General features: G+C 39.1%; 4 protein-coding genes across 4 annotated transcripts; 3 read left to right on the top strand and 1 right to left on the bottom strand.

The window, feature by feature from the left end:
- Positions 1-262: 262 nt before the first annotated feature.
- Positions 263-6,768, top strand: CLUP02_12541 (ion transporter; the record flags this gene model as incomplete). Its single annotated transcript, XM_049291505.1, has 5 exons — positions 263-1,807; positions 1,860-4,244; positions 4,297-6,068; positions 6,121-6,210; positions 6,270-6,768. 5 exons carry the CDS (start codon positions 263-265, stop codon positions 6,766-6,768), a joined length of 6,291 nt encoding a protein of 2,096 aa, XP_049148650.1.
- Positions 6,769-9,201: 2,433 nt separating this feature from the next.
- On the bottom strand, positions 9,202-10,142 carry CLUP02_12540 (uncharacterized protein; the record flags this gene model as incomplete). The annotated part of the gene is made up of 3 exons (XM_049291504.1): positions 9,202-9,313; positions 9,412-9,486; positions 10,057-10,142. 3 exons carry the CDS (start codon positions 10,140-10,142, stop codon positions 9,202-9,204), a joined length of 273 nt encoding a protein of 90 aa, XP_049148649.1.
- Positions 10,143-10,431: 289 nt separating this feature from the next.
- CLUP02_12539 (uncharacterized protein) lies at positions 10,432-10,707 on the top strand (the record flags this gene model as incomplete). Its single annotated transcript, XM_049291503.1, has 1 exon — positions 10,432-10,707. One exon carries the CDS (start codon positions 10,432-10,434, stop codon positions 10,705-10,707), a length of 276 nt encoding a protein of 91 aa, XP_049148648.1.
- Positions 10,708-11,321: 614 nt separating this feature from the next.
- Positions 11,322-11,609, top strand: CLUP02_12538 (uncharacterized protein; the record flags this gene model as incomplete). Its single annotated transcript, XM_049291502.1, has 1 exon — positions 11,322-11,609. One exon carries the CDS (start codon positions 11,322-11,324, stop codon positions 11,607-11,609), a length of 288 nt encoding a protein of 95 aa, XP_049148647.1.
- Between the last annotated feature and the right edge of the window lie 7,853 nt (positions 11,610-19,462).

Genomic DNA, 19,462 nt, shown 5'->3' with positions numbered 1-19,462 from the left:
ATCCGTTCCATTCGATCCGACATCTGGCAAAACGAATTGTCGTACGCGACGCTATTTCGCACTACGACATGTTCGCAATCTTTTACCGGCAATAGTTCTGGACATGCGATCCGTGGGCTTGGCCACCCTCCGACCGGCACACAAAGACAGCCACTCCTTCTGCTCGCCCACAACGGCAGTATCTGTCTGTTAACACGCGGCTACACTTCATTGACTGCACCAAGAGCAGCGATCCAGGCGCAAATCGAACCCAGATCCTTCGATGCAAAGCAACAACCCCTACTCCTACGAGATGAGCTCGCGACGTGACGAGTCCTCGGGCTCTGGCAGGGAGGGTCTGCAGGCAGACTCCCAAGCCGAATCTCAACGCGGCCGTCGAGGCCAACCGCAAATGTCTGCTAACGGACTCGGTCTTTCAACATATTGGGAACAGCCCTATGCTCAGTCCAACAGTTCCGGAGGCCCTGACTCCCCCATCGATGCTTCAGCATTACAATTCGCCTTACCACCTGATATTAATCAGCCTCCTCCATTTCCCCGATTAAACTCGCCATCTCTCGACTCCCTCGACCGACCGTCACCATACTTCGAAGAGGCTACAAACCCCGATTACTATGAGGATAGGGTGCCTCTTACATCCAGGGCCCAGCCCATTTCCGGCTCTCTAAGCGCAAATGTGGGGGACGCTCAGCCGAGAGATAGTTTCCAGACAGTATCCGACATCGACAACGCGCCACCAAGGACGCGGGATGCAAGATCGCTCGGGTATGACTTGGAACCTGGCGGCAGACGTCCAAGCTATGGGGCGACACTGAGCCCGGGAGGGGAGCAGCGACGCTCTCGCTCGCCCTCTACTACTGGCGCCCTCCTCAGGGCGGGCTCCATCATGAGGGCCATGTCTCAGCGTGTTGTCAATATCAGTGGTGAAGGTGAACTTGTGGACCATCGGACATCGCGGAGTCGATCTCCGTCACCGGCCCCGGACCGCCGTCAGCAGCTACACAACTCTGCTCAGATGTTCACCGATACCTCCTACCATTCCAATCTCTTCCAAGTACCTGAGAAGGGTTCCGAAGGGGAGAATGTATTCGCTGATCCTCCTCCGCCCATGCAACAACGGGTGCCGATGCAGAATCCTCTTAAAGGAAAGTCCTTAGGCATCTTTCCTCCCACTCATCCGATCAGAACGAAGCTATGCGATCTGCTGGTGCACCCGTTCACTGAGCCCTTCATTCTCATACTTATAATCCTTCAAGCTACTCTTTTGGCCGTGGAATCGGCTCCAGATGTCTTCACGAACCCGCGGCCAGCCTCATGGGGAGTCACCTGGATTGATTGGGCGATTTTGGTACTGTTTATTATCTTCACACTCGAGTTGATTGCCCGTATTTTGGTCTCCGGTTTCCTCTTGAATGCCTCCGAGTACAGCACCATCGATCGCCAAAAAGGAGTCCGAGCAGCGGTTGTCGATCAGTACAGAAATTTGTTCCAGCCTCAGCGGCAAAAGTCTGTTAAGGCTCCGCGACAACAAATTCACCTTGGCCCCTCAGCTTTTCAGCGGTCCTTCACAATCATGCAGGGTCAGACTCTGCCACAGACTGTCGAGGAGCAGCAAAGGTATCAACTTGCCCGACGAGCATTCTTGCGGCATTCATTCAACCGGCTTGACTTCCTCGCTGTTGTTGCCTACTGGATCTCCTTTGCGCTGAGAATCACTGGCGTCGAAAGTGAGAAGCATCTATACGTCTTCAGGATGATTTCGTGTCTTCGTATCTTGAGACTGCTTGCTTTGACGAACGGCACAGCGGTTAGTAATCCTGCCCTACCCCTCTCAAGTGCGCCACTAATTGAATAATCAGATTATCCTTCGAAGTCTGAAAAAAGCTGCACCGCTGCTTGTACGAGTCGCCTTCCTAATCACGTTCTTCTGGATACTGTTTGCCATCATTGGAGTACAAAGCTTCAAGGCCAGTTTGAGTCGGCAATGTGTCTGGCTTGACCCAACAGACCCGACTAATAAGGAGAAATCCTTCACAAATGACATGCAGTTCTGTGGAGGATTCCTCAACAACGATACTGGGGAAAGCATGCCCTGGGTCATGATGGAAAATGATGGTATTCTGGACAATTTCAGAAACGGCAGCAAAGCCGGAAAAGGCTTCCTTTGTCCTCGTGGCTCGATCTGTCTTCAGCAAGACAACCCATTCAACGGCACTGTCAGCTTCGACAATATTGCTCAATCACTAGAAATGGTGTTTGTCATCATCAGTTCCAACACCTTCTCCGACGTCATGTACTACACAACCAACTCCGATTACCTTCCCGCAGCTCTCTTCTTCGGCGCCGGCATCATGATTCTTATGCTTTGGCTCGTCAACTTGCTTATTGCGGTCATTACGTCTTCCTTCCAGGTTATCCGAGAGGAAAGTCGGGCGAGTGCTTTCACAGCTCCCGAAGAGCCACCGGCGCAAGAGCCCATGGACGAACCGCCTCAGAAGGTGCCTGCCTTGCAGCGAATCTACGACAAGACGTTTCTGCTTTGGATTGCAGTCATTGCCTTCGGTCTCATGGCCCAGTGCTTCAGGAGTTCCAAGATGTCTAAAGAACGCGGGCAGTTCATTGACTCGGCCGAGGTTGCTGTCACTATCTTGCTGGACATTGAAATCATCATACGTTGCGCCGCAGGCTGGCGTTCTTTCCACAAGAGCAAGCGTAACCTCATCGATGCGGGCCTCGCCATCATCACAACCATCATCCGGATCCCGCCAATCCGGAATTCTGGAGAAACTTATGCCTGGCTGACAGTCTTCCAAATTGTACGAGTCTACCGACTTGTCTTGGCTGTACCGATGACCCGGAAACTTATTGTCATGGTCCTCGGAAATTCGAACGGTATTGCCAATTTGATGTTGTTCGTCTTCTTAATCACCTTTCTTATGGCGATTTTGGCGGCTCAACTGTTCAGAGGCGAGATACCAAGTCACAGCGATAGTGGCGACCTCAACGAGGTCTCCTTCTTCACTGTCTACAACTCCTTCCTCGGCATGTATCAGATCTTGTCGAGTGAAAACTGGACTTCCATGCTGTACAACGTCACTTCTTACTTGAATGAGCACGATACGGGCTGGATTGGCGCTGTTTTCCTGATTGGCTGGTTCATCCTGTCGTTCTTGATTCTCGTCAATATGTTTATTGCTGTCATTCAAGAAAATTTTGATGTTTCTGAGGATGAGAAGCGCCTCGAGCAGGTCAAGGCCTTTCTCCAAAGAAAAGAACTGGGCAAATCCGCTGGTAACCTCACGCTGTCAAACATCTTTACTTTCGGCAAGGCTAGACGGAGAAAGGATCCTCTGGACTACGGTCCTGCCATGATGGAAATGCTTCTCAAGGACGCCGTAGTGCACGAATTCCTCGATGATGCCGCAGATATGCCGCAGGATACACCCAACGAGGAACGTTCGCCTACAAGGGCTCAAACGCATCACGTTGGTGAGGTCAGGCCTGGTTTCTTGTCTTCAATGTGGGGGAAGTTTAAGTCTATATTCAGCAGCAAAGACCCGAATCCGTTCTACTCGAATCTACGGTTCGATGGTCCCAACGATACTCTTGATCCGCGGCAAATGGCACGGCAGGCGGTTTTCGCCACATCAGCGCGCAAGAAAGCCCAGCGGGACTATCTTGCAAGACACCCCAATTACAACAACTCGCTATTCGTCTTTACGCCCAATAACCCTATCAGGCGGTTCTGTCAAAGGATCGTTGGTCCTGGCCGAGGAAATGAAAGATTCGAAGGTGTCGAGCCTAATAAGATTGCCTGGTATACTTCCTCAGCTTTCATCTACGCATGTATCGTTGCAATGGTCGTCATTGCTTGCGTCACAACACCGCTTTACCAAAAGCAATACCAAGCCGAGCATCCTGAGTTCAGCATTACGTTTTGGTATGTCTGGACGGACTTGGCATTTGCCACAGTCTTCTCGGTTGAGGCTGTAATCAAAGTCGTCGCGGATGGCTTTTTCTTCACGCCGAACGCCTACTACCGGAGCTCCTGGGGATTCATCGATGGCATAGTGCTCATCACCTTGCTCATCAATGTTGGTACACTTCTCGCCAACGATGGCGCCGTCTCTAGAGCCATTGGTGCATTCAAGGCTCTTCGTGCTCTACGCCTGCTCAATGTCAGCGATAGCGCGAGGGATACTTTCCACTCACTCATCGTAGTTGGCGGATGGAAGATCCTCAGTGTAAGCTTCACCTCCAAACCCACAAGCAATCTTTTTCTCACTGATTCTACAGGCTGCGTTCGTGTCCATCTCCCTGCTAATCCCCTTCGCCATTTACGGACTGAATATCTTCAACGGCCAGATGGTTAAATGCAATGACGGAGATGACTCCATTATGCTCATTTCCGATTGTTTTGGCGAATTCAACAATACACCCTTCAACGACGATTGGCCCATGTTGGCGCCACGTGTTCCCTCCAACGACTATTTCAGCTTTGATGACTTTGCAGCGTCATTGTTCGTCCTCTTCCAAATTGTCAGTCAAGAGGGTTGGACCGATGTCATGTTCGCGGCACAGGCAGTCACAGGGCTCGGTAATCAGCCCAAAGACCTCAACCGTCAGGGAAATGCCATGTTCTTTGTTGTCTTCAACCTGTTGGCCACAGTCTTCGTCCTCACGCTGTTTATCTCAGTGTTCATGCGCAATTATACGGAGCAGACTGGAGTTGCCTTTTTGACAGCTGAGCAGCGGTCCTGGCTTGAACTACGAAAACTGTTACGACAGATTTCTCCGTCCAAGAGCTCATACAATGAATCAGAGAAAACTTGGAAGAAGTGGTGTCACAAACGCGCCATAGAGAAAAGGGGCAAATGGTATACAGCCGTCACCTACGTCCTCATATGCCATCTCCTACTCCTTCTACTCGAGTATCACGGCGAACCACAATGGTGGACAGACTCTCGGGATGGACTGTTTTTGGCATTCACGCTAGTCTACATGGCCAACATTGCCATCAGGATCATTGGTCTTGGCTGGGCCCGGTTCCGAAGGAGCTCATGGGACTTATACTCGCTAGTAGTTGTCACCGGCGCGTTCGTCTCTACATCCGTGCTCATCATCAGCAGAAATAGCGATACGTATGTGCAGCTCCACAAGTTTTTCCTTGTGGCCATCCTCCTACTTCTTATCCCGCGGAATGATGCTCTCGACCAGCTATTCAAAACGGCTGCTGCAAGTTTAACAACAATTGGAAACTTGCTCGCTACCTGGCTTGTGTTCTTCCTGGTTTTCGCCATTGCTCTTACACAAGCATTCAGTCTGACGCGCTTTGGCGAGAATGAAGAAGCCAACGTCAACTTCCGCAGCGTGCCTAACGCCCTGATTCTTCTATTTAGAATGAGTTGTGGTGAAGGCTGGAACCAGGTCATGGAAGATTATGCGACTATCGAGCCGCCGCTTTGCGTTGATAACGCCGACTTCTTTAACAGCGATTGCGGTAGCAAACCCTGGGCTCGTTTCCTCTTCGTTGCATGGAACATTCTGAGCATGTATATCTTTGTCAACCTTTTCGTTTCTCTCATCTATGAGAGCTTCAGTTACGTATACCAACGGTCTAGCGGATTGGCTGCGGTAGACCGTGATGAGATCCGGCGCTTCAAGGAGGCGTGGCGGAGCGTCGATCCTGCCGGGACCGGCTTCATCAGCAAGGATGCATTCCCCCGACTTCTAGGAGAGCTTTCTGGAGTGTTTGAAATGCGCATCTATGATGCCGACGATTCGGTCAGGCAGATCCTAGAGGATGTTCGCAACGATGCCTCGACATCTGGAGCACGCCACATGTCTATAGCTTCTGCGAGTAACTACAGTGCGGGCATTGACATCCAACGACTCAATCGGAGACTCGCACAGATTGACGTTGTCAAGGTTCGCGAGCGTCGCCGTCGGTTCAACATCTTTTTCGAGGAAGTCATGGTCTCTGCGGACCCCGACAAAGGCATTTCGTTCACTTCTGTGCTCATGATTCTGGCCCACTATAACATCATCAATGACAGCAAGAGTTTGAAGTAGGTACTTCCTCATCGACCATAGTCACTGATCAGACTAACAATTCTGCAGATTGGAAGAATTCTTGCGAAGGCGTGCTCGGCTACAGAGAGTGGAAGAGGAGGTGCGGCGCAGGGTCGTTCTTGGCTTCTTTGACACCTTGTGAGTTTCCTTGATGACTACGGACTATAGAATCCCATGACTAATGACATCATCTCCAGGTACTGGACTCGCAAGTTCAAGAAGCACATTGACATGAGAAAGTCGGCGAGGATGACTGCTATTCCCCAGCTCGACATCCCTCACATTCTTGTTGACGATGATGATACACGCCACAAGTCCTCGCCGGTGGCCGGAACCGGACAAACGAGGTCAGCATTGCTGACAGTGGAAGACGCTCACAAATCGGTACACAATAGCTGGTCTGGACCAGGGCCGACAGATACGTCGGACGGCGACTACCAGCACCCGCTCAGCTTCCCGAGATCTGGGCCTACAACGCCGAGCCACCAATCGACGCATTCTGCTTTCAGCTTTGAATTGCAAGAAGGAGGCCAGACTTCAGCTCAGAGCAGTAGAAGGGGAAGTGCTGTCACACCACAGAGCCCTGTCAGCCCCGCACAAGTTAGCAACATGCTGGATGACTCTATTTGGCTTGAGAGTATTCGGAGAACTGCAACAGTACGGAAATCGGTCCGAAAATCCGATTGGAGTAGATAGATGCACCAGAAAGTGGTGCGTTGTGGATTTTGTTCCTTCAGCGACGGCGTTTAGGTTTGAGATGAAGACGTGTCATCGATTCTGGGCGTAGCTCCTAGACCATTTCTAAGCCACGAGAGGCATGAGCACCATGAACTTTTCGATTTTCATGTTTGATAGAAAGATAGACGAAGCAACTTGCTCATGGCTTTGGTTGATACTTGCAGCATGATGACAGTTATGATCAAGCAAGGGCTTCGTAGATTGCACGTAGGGTAGTGTAGCTAATGCGGAGGATATCATGAACACGTATTTCGTGTGAAGAAAAGTGAGCACCCGTATTGTCAATCTCGCTGTCCCAGTGTCATACACAAATCCTACGATCATTCTCGACTCTCGTTAGCGAAGACGGTCGATGTTAATCTAAGACATGTCTCCGATGCACAGTCATAGTTGACTGCACTCGGGCCAGACGGATTAATGCCCCGCTTTGACGTTGTGACCAGACTTGGACGCTTAGAAAGAAGAGACCAGTTTTTCGTTCATCTGAAGACGATGATCGCAAAGTCCATCGCAAAGGGCGATTTATTCCCAGCGACGACAGTGACGGGAACGGCATGACGTGACTGCAAATATCAAGCTTACCAACTCGTACCATCTTTTGCTAGTGTAGCAGAGGACCCTTTAAGATTGAAAGCTTCTCCATGCATTGAGAGGTTTGCTCCCGTTCGTACACTTTCTCGTGATTCTTTCGTCTCGGGTTTAGACATCAAAACAGTAACGTTTGCTTGGCAGGCGTCAAAGAGAGGTTAAACTTCTTGCGCATGAACAGAGCATCAGAACGATGTGGATTTCCTTCTCCGGAATTACGAATCCTTGCCCATTTCTTCTCCCAGGATTGAAGAATCCGAGGGCTGAAGCTGTATGTTTTCTCGAGTATCTTATAGAAGGATTCTAGAAAGTTTCCATCCTCGATGCCTTTGCACTCTGCTCCAAAAATGCTCTGAACAAACGAGTGCGCTCTCTAGCGAAAAAGATTGAATACAAGAAGCTGGCCAGTATCAAGCCATCACTTTCAGTATATATAATACGGAATCACGAGCCGTCAACAGTGAATGGATTTGGCTCTTGGCGGAATGACGGATAGATTAAGTTGCAACAGTGCCAAGAACGCCGCTTTTGACATAGAGGAATGCCTCTTGGCTTCGATACCTGGCCCTAAATTCAGTAATCTTGTGTCTTGGGCCTTGCCTTGAAAGCCGGCAGTAGAAAGATCAGACGGGACGACATAGAAAAGAAGCTTCATCAACCGTCACCCATCGGGGTCGAACATGGTTCCGGGGGTAGGCCTCGGGGAATTGATAAAGTCCTAGTCTAAAGACGGGTCTGAGTCTCGTATTTCGTGACTTTCATGTCTCGTCTCGTCCGGTGTAGGCCCTGGTCTGGTCTGGTCTTGTCCGTGTCTCGTCGTCGCTTGGCACTTCCTCGTTTCATCTTCGCGAATGTTTCAATATGCCCCTCCTCTCCTACTTTGTCCGTCCTGGGCGCACAACTGGCTGTCTACTTTCTGACGGGGAGATCGGGGGCCATCGACAAGATTGAGAGAGATTTTTCGTTTGTTGCACGCTTTCACTGCTTGTAGTATTATCCGGACTCTCACTCGACACTCGTCTACACAGACGTGGGCACGATTTGCAACGATAGGCAATGGACAGGACAGGGGTATGGTGAGGGGATACCCAGGGGTGGCCTTGTTTCCAGTGTTAGTGAGCCCATGTCCCATCACGTTATTCCTCCCCTCTCCTAGCTTTTAATCATGAGATCGACGGATGCCCCCCGAAAGAGAGGACACTTGGACATCTGTTTTGCCGGAGGATCAGTTAGGAGATGTGACAGCAAAGCGATTAGGAGAGTGAAGATCCTGGATTTGGAGAGTTTGATGCGTGTGATGGCGTTTGTGATTCGGGTATAACTTCAAAGGAACGGACGAGCTTCCTGTTTAGTACTCAGAACAACAACACGAGGTTTGAGATGAAGAACCGACAGGAATATGACCTCTTTGATGTTACCTGTCCGCCGTACAGTGCCCCGATGGAACATGTTCTCTGTAATTAGCTTCAACACCACACCCACTACGGGTATCGGCAGTCCCTTTTTCTTTTTCTTTTTTTTTTCTTCACCTGTGTCATTTACGATGCAATGGGAAGACCATATAGATAGACTGCCACAGTCTCCCCTAGATTGATATGCCCTTTTTAGCATATAATATCGTGGGCTTATATGAGTAAGTCTCCGGGCAGGCCCAAGAATATTCGTGGCAGAGCATCGCCACAGTGGCTCAGAGAGTTCTTCCAGAAGGCTTCGACACCCACATCACGGGCTTTCCGCCGCGTTGGCAACAGCCATCCTCGTCAAGGGAAAACGCTGGTGCGAACGAGTGGCACGAACGCCGCGCTATGGCGATGAGCACGTTATGCGGTTGCGGTCAACCGTCCAGCGGTAGCCATCCACCACATAGCGCACATGCCTGTCCATAGCTTGCCCTTCAACCCTCCCAGGCTTGAGGCTATGGGTTTGGGCAATGCTCGGTTCTTATTTTGGGAAAGATGGCATTATTGAAGCCTTGCACATAAGTAGCAGCGGATTATCCGGATGGAGACATACGCACGGCGCTGAGGCTGAGGAGGGTGAGGTGTTTGTACGTAATCGTGGCCACTCACCAACTTGTAAGTCCCAGAACTGTCGTCAGGGTCAGCGTCAGCATCAGCGTCAGCCATGAAGCACGCATGACATCGGCAATTTCGTTGGCGGGCGCCCTTGAAACAGCCGTGCGTTCTTTGTCTGCACCGCTAGGTTGTCTGGCTGTCACTCTGTCCCCCCCTGACGCCTACCTAATCCAGCACTACTCTTCCAGTCTTCGTATCTTACTAGACTCTGCTCTCCAAAGTCATTGATCCGATGTATTATCTTGGCCCCCGTGTCAGTAGAATCGTAGCGACGATGCGTGGGGAGGTACATTGAGGGATGGACGCTCACCGCCTGTGCGTTAACAGACTTTTTTTTTTTTTTGGGCAGTACGGAGTACGGGTAGCTCTGAAGTCGGTGGAAAGCCAAGATAAGCCAAGCCGAGAAGGCCGTTCCGTACCCGCCCGTATCCTTCCCATACTTTTACCGCAGGAACGGTACCTAAAGAGGTACGAAGAACTCAAGGTACCCCAAGGGAAACTCATCCCTTGCTCCTGGCCCCCCCTAACGACGATCACACAATGCAGCCAATTGGGACTAAAGGAGCAGGAGGCTGCTACATACCCCAGACTGCCTTGCACCGGCTCCTGGGGCATCTCTTGCACGTTACAGAGCACTCGTTGCCTCTTGCCCTCGCGTGCTGCTTCCATAAACCGCTGGTTCTTGCTCTGGATCCGTGACTGTCTTCCTTTACTGGGTATGTAAGCCAGAATCTACGGATACTGAACGTATCTCTCGTTGAGAAGGTGGTGCGCAGGTACGGCATATGCGGCACGCCATCTCATATCTCATGTGGTCTTTCGGTCTCCCACCGGCCCCTCAGTCTTCTATCGATAGAAATCCGTAAACAAGTCTATCATGTCAGAGAAAGACGCTGCCTCAGTGTCTATCGCAGTAACAGACTACCGAATTCTTCGATCAAAGTTCATCCGCCAAGCAATGGACGGGCTCAACGCCAGGTTCGACATCCTCATCCAAGTTGGACCGGTCCAGTCTCATAGACTGAATCTCAGAGCTCGTCAAGTTACTCAAGACGACTCCCAAAACATGCCGTTGCCTACGTACTCACACGCTGCCGTGCAGACAGAAGAGGCATACCTGCGCACGTCGTCTGAACAACTTGTCTTCGAGCATCCAACACCGGTGGCATCCATGCATCTCTTCTTCCCAAGTTCCCACCGCATTGCTCGTCACCAAAAGAAGGCAGCGTCCTGATGCCACACCTCGCATTGATGCCGTCTGCGTCACACCCCTGAACCTCAAGCCCGTTTCTCCATACTATGTATACATCCTTGGTAGTTGAACCCTTCTCACACTTCTTAATCCTCCGCATATCCTCACTCCCCTGTCCACCTCCTAGTTGCCTTCCCTGCCCATCCTTTCCACCTCCCGCGGCCCCTTGTTCCCTCTCTGCCACTTCGCTTCGTCTGCGATTGATTTACTGCCAGGGGCAATTCGCTCGTCTCAGCCGGACTACTGCTGCTGCTGAACCTAGCATACCTACTCTGCCACTAGCCTACTATTAGCCTCAAGTTATTCTCCCTCTCGAGTGTCCATGTTTTCCGACACTTGATATAATCCGTCCTGTTCCCGCTGTTAACAACCAGTTTTTGAACTCAGTCTACTCGACCAACCAACATTTTCAATTCTCGCCATTCACTCGTTCACATACACTCCAGGCTGAGCCTCCAATATCCAACATCTACACCCAGATTCCTCAGTGTTGTCATCGAACTTGCACACTGTCACCTCCCACTCTCTCGATACTACCCACATTCACCAAGCTTTATACGTACCAAGGTGTCGGAAACGTCTCCTTCTCGTTCAAAATGCAGTCCTCCCGCTTCCAGTCCATCACCTCCCGCTTCTCTCCGAGCACACTCAGAACCACCTTCCGCCGCTCGTCATCAGCATCGTCCCGTGCCAGCAGCGACCGAGGCTCCTTTACTACCACGGCATCGTCTCCCGTCAGCACAATCAACAGCATCGTCTTCCGTCAGCCCTCGATGCTTGACCTCGAGGAAGAGCGCAAGAGCTTCGGAAGCGAGCTCAGCATTCTTGAGCCACGCCCTGTTCTCTACTTTGGCAGCGTCGAGGAGCGTATTGGATCACTATAAGCGCAAATATCACACTTTGGTCACATGTTTTTACGAACGGCGAAGACGATGGACTTTCGACACGCCATGATGTTTATGAGCCTCGGAGCTCTTGGGTCTGAATCAGATTAGACTGGGATCTGTTTTCAATGGGAAAGCTTGGAAACACAGGCGGCGTTTAGGAGTTTGGCTCCTGGTGGATAAGCCTAGAACAGGCGTCCTGGGAGACACTGATTTCTTTTACTGGCTGGAGGCCAGATTACCACTGTTAAGAAATCGCCATGATACGATTATGATAGAGGAGCAGCTTTAAAAGTGTCACGTAATAGGGATAGTAATTGCACCTTATAAAGTGCCCGTCACGTGCTAAATCACGTGTTTATTTTAAATATCGTATATATAGACCTTTTCTTTTTATCTATTTCTATTTTAATAATTAAGCTACTTTTACTATACTCCGTATACTTATTATTACGTACTATAACTCGTAATAATTATAAGCCTAGCTCTTAATTAAGACCTTATATTACGATAACGTACTTATTAATACGATTTTTATAATCTTTTTAAAATAATTAACTTATTTATACCTACTTTAGCCTAAGCTAAATTAACTAGTAATAATAATTAAATTAAATAATTTAACGTACTTCGTATTATAAATAAGGGCGTCGGGGTTTAAAAATACGTTAACTTAAACGCTCTAAATTTTAATATATTCTTTAACCCCTTTATAACGCTTACTTTGCCCTTAGAATTTAGATAATTAGTTATAACTTATAATAAAAAAAAACTACGAATTTATTAAGCCCGTTATAAAGCGTTCGAGAACGACTAAAAAAACTAAAAAATCCTTTATTAATAGTTTTTAAATATAACTCTTAGTACGAACTTTTTAACTTTTTTAAGTATAAATAACTTATAAAACTAAGCTAAGTTTTTTCTATAAAACTAATTATACTACTTATTTTATATAAATAAATTTATCCTTATACTATATTTATAAAAAAGATTTATATATTTAAAAGTATTTAAAAATAATAGGAGCTCGATATTAAATATAAATAACTTATAGTTTATGAACGTAATATTATTAATACGTATATCAAAGTCCTTACTTAGTAATTAGTAAAATTAATTAATACTATATTATATAAATACGTATTTTAAAAAGTTATTAAGAACGGCGCTAAGTTTAGTATATAATAAATCGTTAAATATTTAAAATAAGAATTTGCGCCCTCTAAATTAATAATAAAGAATACGGTTTAAAAAGAATATTAATAAGCCCTTAATAAAATAAGGACCGGAATTAACCCTTAACGCTAATATAAAGAGTAGTAATCTATTTATTTTTAAACTAAAACGTATAATATTTTAAAAATTAATAAAAAGATCGCCGTACTTAACTTTTTAATTATAATTAAGTTAAAACTTAACCTTATATAGAGCTAACGTATATATAAGACTTTTAATAAATTAATAGTTTTTAGAATATATATAAAGACCTTTAAGGAGATTACGTATATATTTAGCTTAGTAACTTAAAACGTATATATTAAATAACCTTTAAATTAAAAAGGGGTTTACTTTATTTTTATTAAACGCTCTAACTTAGTTAATAACGTAAATAATAAAAGTAACGTTATATATTTTTATAATTATATATATTTATAGCGCTTTATAGCGTACTAAAAATTAAAATAGGTACTTATAGGCCGAAATATTAATAGGTTATTAATACGAATATTAAGGAGCTATATAAAAAAAGTCCTCATTATTATTAAATTAAGTAAATAAAAATTATTTTATAATAAGTTTAAAAAAGCTAATTAGCTAAGGAACGATAGAACCCTTAAAAAACCTAGGTTTTTAAAAAGATTTTTTAATTAACCTATAGTAAGCTTATTAATAAACTAGGACGAGGGTTACGTAGTTATTATATTTATAAAGAGTTAGGATTTAGAAATAAACGTAATTTTTAGTATTTTTATAAATAGTACTTACCCCTTTTTTTAAAATACGGTAATAAATAGTTATCAAGTAATATATTTAGTTAATAATAAGAGCTTATTTAAACTTAAAAGTTATATATTATTAAGTAATAAAGACTATATTAAATTAGGAATTACTATATTACTTATTATTATACGTAGTACTCGTATTATAAAGGGCGTCTTAAACGGACTTAAAAGAAAAGGAACTTACGATTTAAAGCTTTAGAATATTATTTATATTAAGGGATTTTATATTAATATAATCTTAGAGACTTTATTAAATAGAAGCGTACTTTAGTATTATAGTTTAGATTATATTTTATAATAGGGAACGCTTTATAAGAGTATTATTAAAAAGTAGCTTATTTAAAAAAATAATCTAGTCTTTTTTAAATATAAGCTCTTTGGATCCTATCTTTTTTTTATAAATTTTAAGCGTATTTTATAGAGCTTAGTTAATATTATATTACTAATTAGCTATAAAAAATTCCGTTATTTATATTAACGTATTTATAAAAAGTCTAATAGCGCGCTCTTTTAGTACTTTAAAATAGGTTATTTCGGACTTAATACTTTTTATTAATTATTATATAAAACTTAAAGTATATATATTAAACCTTTATTATAAGTTAAGTATAAAATATATATATTATCTAAAGCTAAAATAGTAGTTTTAAGAGGATTATTTTTAAAAAGAGCTTTATAACTATAGTATTATATATACTAAGATCTCTTTTATTTTGAACTATTTTTTAGTAAACAATAATATATACTTATAGCTTTTAATAAATATAATAAATAGCTTAGGGAGTTCTTTTTAAGGACTAAAATAGAAAAAGAAGTACTTTTTGTACTATAGAGCCTCGAGGTAGCGATTCGTTATTAAAAAGGGACTTTAATTTACTTTTTTAAAAATAATAATAAAACCGCTCTCTTAATTATAAACGTTAAATACGTATATAAAACGTAATATAGCGAGCTAGGAATTAGAATAGAACTTTTATTTTTATATATAAAAGAACCCGTAAGTAATACTAAAAAAGTAGGTTAATTCGTAATTACTAAAACTTATAAAATATGCCTTTTTATAAACGTCTTTACGAATTTATAAAACGAAATAGTATTAATAATAATCTTTATTTATAATATTACTTTATAGGAGGCTAATAAAAGAGATTTATTTATTATAATAAAAATTAATTAATAAAAATAGTATTAATATTAATAGTAAACGGGTTACTAAGTACGGGATTTTAAACTAGTTACTCTATATTTTAATAGCTTTTATATATATAATTACTAAGTATACCCTCTTTATAAAGATCGTAAAAAGGGTATATATTAAAAAGAGTTTAAAGTATTTTTTTATAAGTATATAAAATACTTAGTTAAATATATATTAAAAATATATAACTTATATAAGGTTTAGGTACTCGCGCTTAAGTAAGTATTTATTATAAAGAATATTAAGTTTAATAAAGAAGTTTTTTATAATCTTATATATGAGGAGTAAGCTATTATAAGTAAGTAAATAAATTTAGTAATTTAAAAAATATAAAAACTCTTTAATACTAACGATAAGTTAGTTCGAGTATTTAGAAAAGTAGATTTAAAGTTTAGAAATACTAGTACTTAAAATAACTTTATAATTAAAAATAGTATTATTATTAAATTTTCAACTATTTAGGACGCTAAATAACTAATAAACGTACTTTAGGGTACGGTTAATAAGGCTAAAGAGGCTAAAGAGGCTAATATAGTCTTATTATTATTATTAACCCCTAAAATAACCCCTTTATATAAGCTTAGGAATAGGGGTAAAAAAGGGGATATAATAACTAAGTTATAAATAGCTCTACGTAGTTTATAATCCTCTTTATAAGTATTTATATATATTATAGAGGTTCTCGAGTTTTTAATTCTTAATAGCTCTTAATAAAACGCTAGAATACGTAATAAATAAGGTACTAATTATAAAGAAATAATTCTTAATATTAAAATTAACGTTAGTAAGGAACCTTTATAATAAATCTTTATCATTATATAAGAATAGAGCTTATAAAAACTACTTTATTAAGGACTAAGTAAAGCTTTATTAAGTCCTAAATATTTAAACCGGGCCTATAGACTTTTATAACGCTTTAATAATAATATTTTCGTAACGCTCTTATATTCGAATATAAAAAACGGTAATTATTATAACCGTTTTTAAGACTATTTTTATTTTATTTTTATACTTAATTAGTAAAAAGCTATAAAAAAAAGTAGTATAAAATATATAATACTTTATTAAATAATAAAAAGAGTAGTTTATAGGACCTATTTAGAGCGTTTTGGAGGAGTTTAGAAACTACGATTTATTAAAATTAATTTTTAGAGCTTATTAAAAAAGTTTAGTAATATTAAATATCTCTTATTATAACTATAGAAGCTACTTAGGGACGCTATAAATATAGAAATAAAAAAGCTAAGGGATATTAGTATATAAAAAGAAGTTAACCGTAATTCTAAATAAGAAATCTTATTTTTATTAAAATAAGTATATACTTATAAATACGACGTTAATAACGAGGTTAGCGAGGTAAATATATATATATATATATAAGAGGGGATATATAACTACTTAACTTCTTATAAAATACGTACGCTTCGACGCTTATTATAAAATCCTTTAAGCTTACAATAGTAATAACTACCTAATTTAACTTTAAAATAAACTAATATAATATTATTAACGTATTCTTTAACGCACCTCTTAAGAATAAAAAGCTAGTAATTATTAAACTTTTAGAAGGATATAAAGTTATTAATAAAATAAGTAAGCTCTAACGTACTCTATATAGCCTCTAAAACTTACTAATTTTTTAGTTCTAAACTTTTATTTTTATATTTTATAATATAAATATAATATATAGCTACGAGGAGATTTATATTTACTAAACCGTAAATAAAAAGGTAATATTAGTATTTTATATCGATAATTTTATTATTTTATATTATTAAAATAACCGAAAGGTAGCTTAGGGGATCGTTAATAATATAAAAGAATATATTAATTTTAAAGAGAATAGACTAATTAATTACTTTTTTAAAGTGCGGATTTTATAAAACTATATTATTTATAAGGTTTATTTTATTTATAATATATATATTAAGCGAGTTACTAAGCGCTTCGACCTTATAGATTTATTATATTTAGCTACCCTTCTTTTTTAAAAAGAGTTTAAACTAAACGAGGGGTAAGTAATAAAGGAGGAAATAAAGAGTTATTAAGAAAAGGTTAGGAGTATACTTTATATAGTTATTATAATTAAACTAGACGTCGCTTTTATTTATTTATAATTATTACGGTTCTTAACTAACCTAAGCGTAACTTATATTAAAATAATTAACTATTATATTCAATATTTTTATATAATAAAATATTTTACGCTCTATTATAGTAGTATATTAAGTACGTAATTATTATTTTTAACTAGAAATACTAGCTTTATAAATAACGAAGTAATATAACGATTATTTTAAGGATATATAATATTCTTTTTTAATAACTTAATTTAATAAAAATTAGTATACTAAGTAATAGTTACGACGTTAACTACCGAAGCTAAGCTTCTTTATTTTAAAAAAACTATAAAAGAGATTATAGTTTTAAAATACCTTTTTAAGAATATTACCCTTAACTTAAGAGAAGTATAGTTAGTTAATTATAATAATTAGTAAACGATTCGACTTATTATAAAATATAAAATAAAAATAGTTACTTAACTTCGCTATATTAATATATAAAATATATAGTTAAAATAAGAGTATATTAAAGGTAGTTTTAAAATTATTTATATATTAATAAAAAATATATTAGTAAATAGACTTATTAAAAACCTTTTACGAGCTAAGTTCGAATATTTTTATATACTTCTTAACCTTTATAATACGTAAAAAGCTATTATAAATAGCTCAAATAGTTAAAAATAATTAATTTAGGCTACGCTTAGAAAAACTTAATACTTAAAAATAGATAATAAATAAAACTTAGAATACGGCCCGGAGGCTTAAAATAAATAAAATAAAAACCTCTTATAGCCCGAAGGCCTAAATTCTTAAAATAACTTTATTTTATAAAGTATATATATATAAAAATAAGACCCGGGCTTATACTTATTATTTAAACTCTTAGTTTATAAAGTATACGATTATTAAGAGTATAGTATTATTAAAAAAGAGGGTTAGTATATATATTAAGAAATACGTTTTATATACTTTAAAGTTTATAAAACTAAGAGTAATAGGGGTAATAGGGGGTATAAAAACTAAAATAATTATTAAGTTAATAACTTAAAATATAAAAGCGAGTAGTATAATAAGAAGTTAGTTATAAATAATTATAATAAATATAAGAGAGGACTAGGGGTACGTATTAAAAAAGTCTTTTATATAAAAACCAATATAGTTTTTATATATTTTTTAGTTATTATTTATTTAGCGAATAATACTATAAAGCTTAGTAATATTTTATTAAAACTATAATTAAAAGTGCGCTTTTTAATAATAAAAAAAGATAATATATTTATAAAAGAGGGAGTATTATTTATAATAGCCTTAGTAAGGGCCTAGGTTATTAATTATAAAATAACTAGTATATTAATATACTTTTTAACTAAATAGCTATTAAAATAGCGCGTATACTAGCTATTACTTTTTATAAAATAACGATTACTATTTTTAAAATTAGTATATTAAAAGGCTATTTTAAAATAGAGTAAGTATTAAATCTCCTATTCTTTAAGAGCCTTTTTTTTAAGCTTCTTAAGGACTAAATATACGTTAAATAAGCTTAGAATAATAAAAAAAACTATACTTATTATAAGGGGTACTTTAATTTTTTAGTATTCTCTTTTACTTCTTACTACTTTTTTAAAAAAATCTAGCCTTATATTTTTAAAACTTTAAAATAATATTAAATATAAACTTTTAAAATAATAAGTATACGATATACTTTTTTTAAAAAGCTTATTATTTAAATTAATTTTATTTTTATTTTTAAACTCTAAGGGGGGGATAAGTAAAAGCTTATTAAAGCTCTTATTATTATTATTTATTTTATTATTATTTTTATTATAATTACTAAAAAGAGCCTCGAACTTAATAAAGTTCTTAATATTTTAATTAGTAACTTTAATATCCTCTTAGTTAAAGAGGAAGAGCTTAGTAACCGGGCCTTAATAAGTAAATAAGAGGTTATAAGGGAGAATAATAACTTAGAGGGGCTTATTAATATTATTACCTATTTAAACTCTTAGTAAACTATATAATATATATATAAAAAGTATTATAAAAATTATATAAAACTTATTATTATTTCTAAATATATTAAATATTTATATTTAAAATAAAATTAATAAACGATTTAATAACGTAAGTACGCGCGTATAATAAATAGGGGTACTTATAATAATTACGAGAGGTTAAAAAAATAATAGTAGTTAGGTAATACTATAAGAATTTAGATATACGTAAGGTAGCTAAGTAGCCTCGCCCTTAATAATTTATATATTAAAAGTAATAAAATACGTATTATTCTAAATTAGGATTCTATTTATTTTAAATAAAGGGATATATTTATAATGAACGCGGTTTAAAAAACGCGTATCCCTTATACTTATTTTTATTTATTTATATTTAACTAAATTAGGCTTTTATAAGGGTATTTAGAGATTCTATTTTAAGTATAATAGCTCCTTAATATTAGTAATTAGGGGGTATATTACGTAATAAGGATAGTAATCGTACTTTATAAAGTGCCCGTTACGTACTAAATTACGTATTTATCTTAGATATCGTATATATAAACCTTTTCTTTTTATCTATTTCTATTTT

This window comes from Colletotrichum lupini, chromosome 6 (assembly GCF_023278565.1).
Source record: "Colletotrichum lupini chromosome 6, complete sequence".
NCBI lineage: Eukaryota > Fungi > Ascomycota > Sordariomycetes > Glomerellales > Glomerellaceae > Colletotrichum > Colletotrichum lupini.
This window is presented reverse-complemented; position numbering and strand designations above follow the sequence as displayed.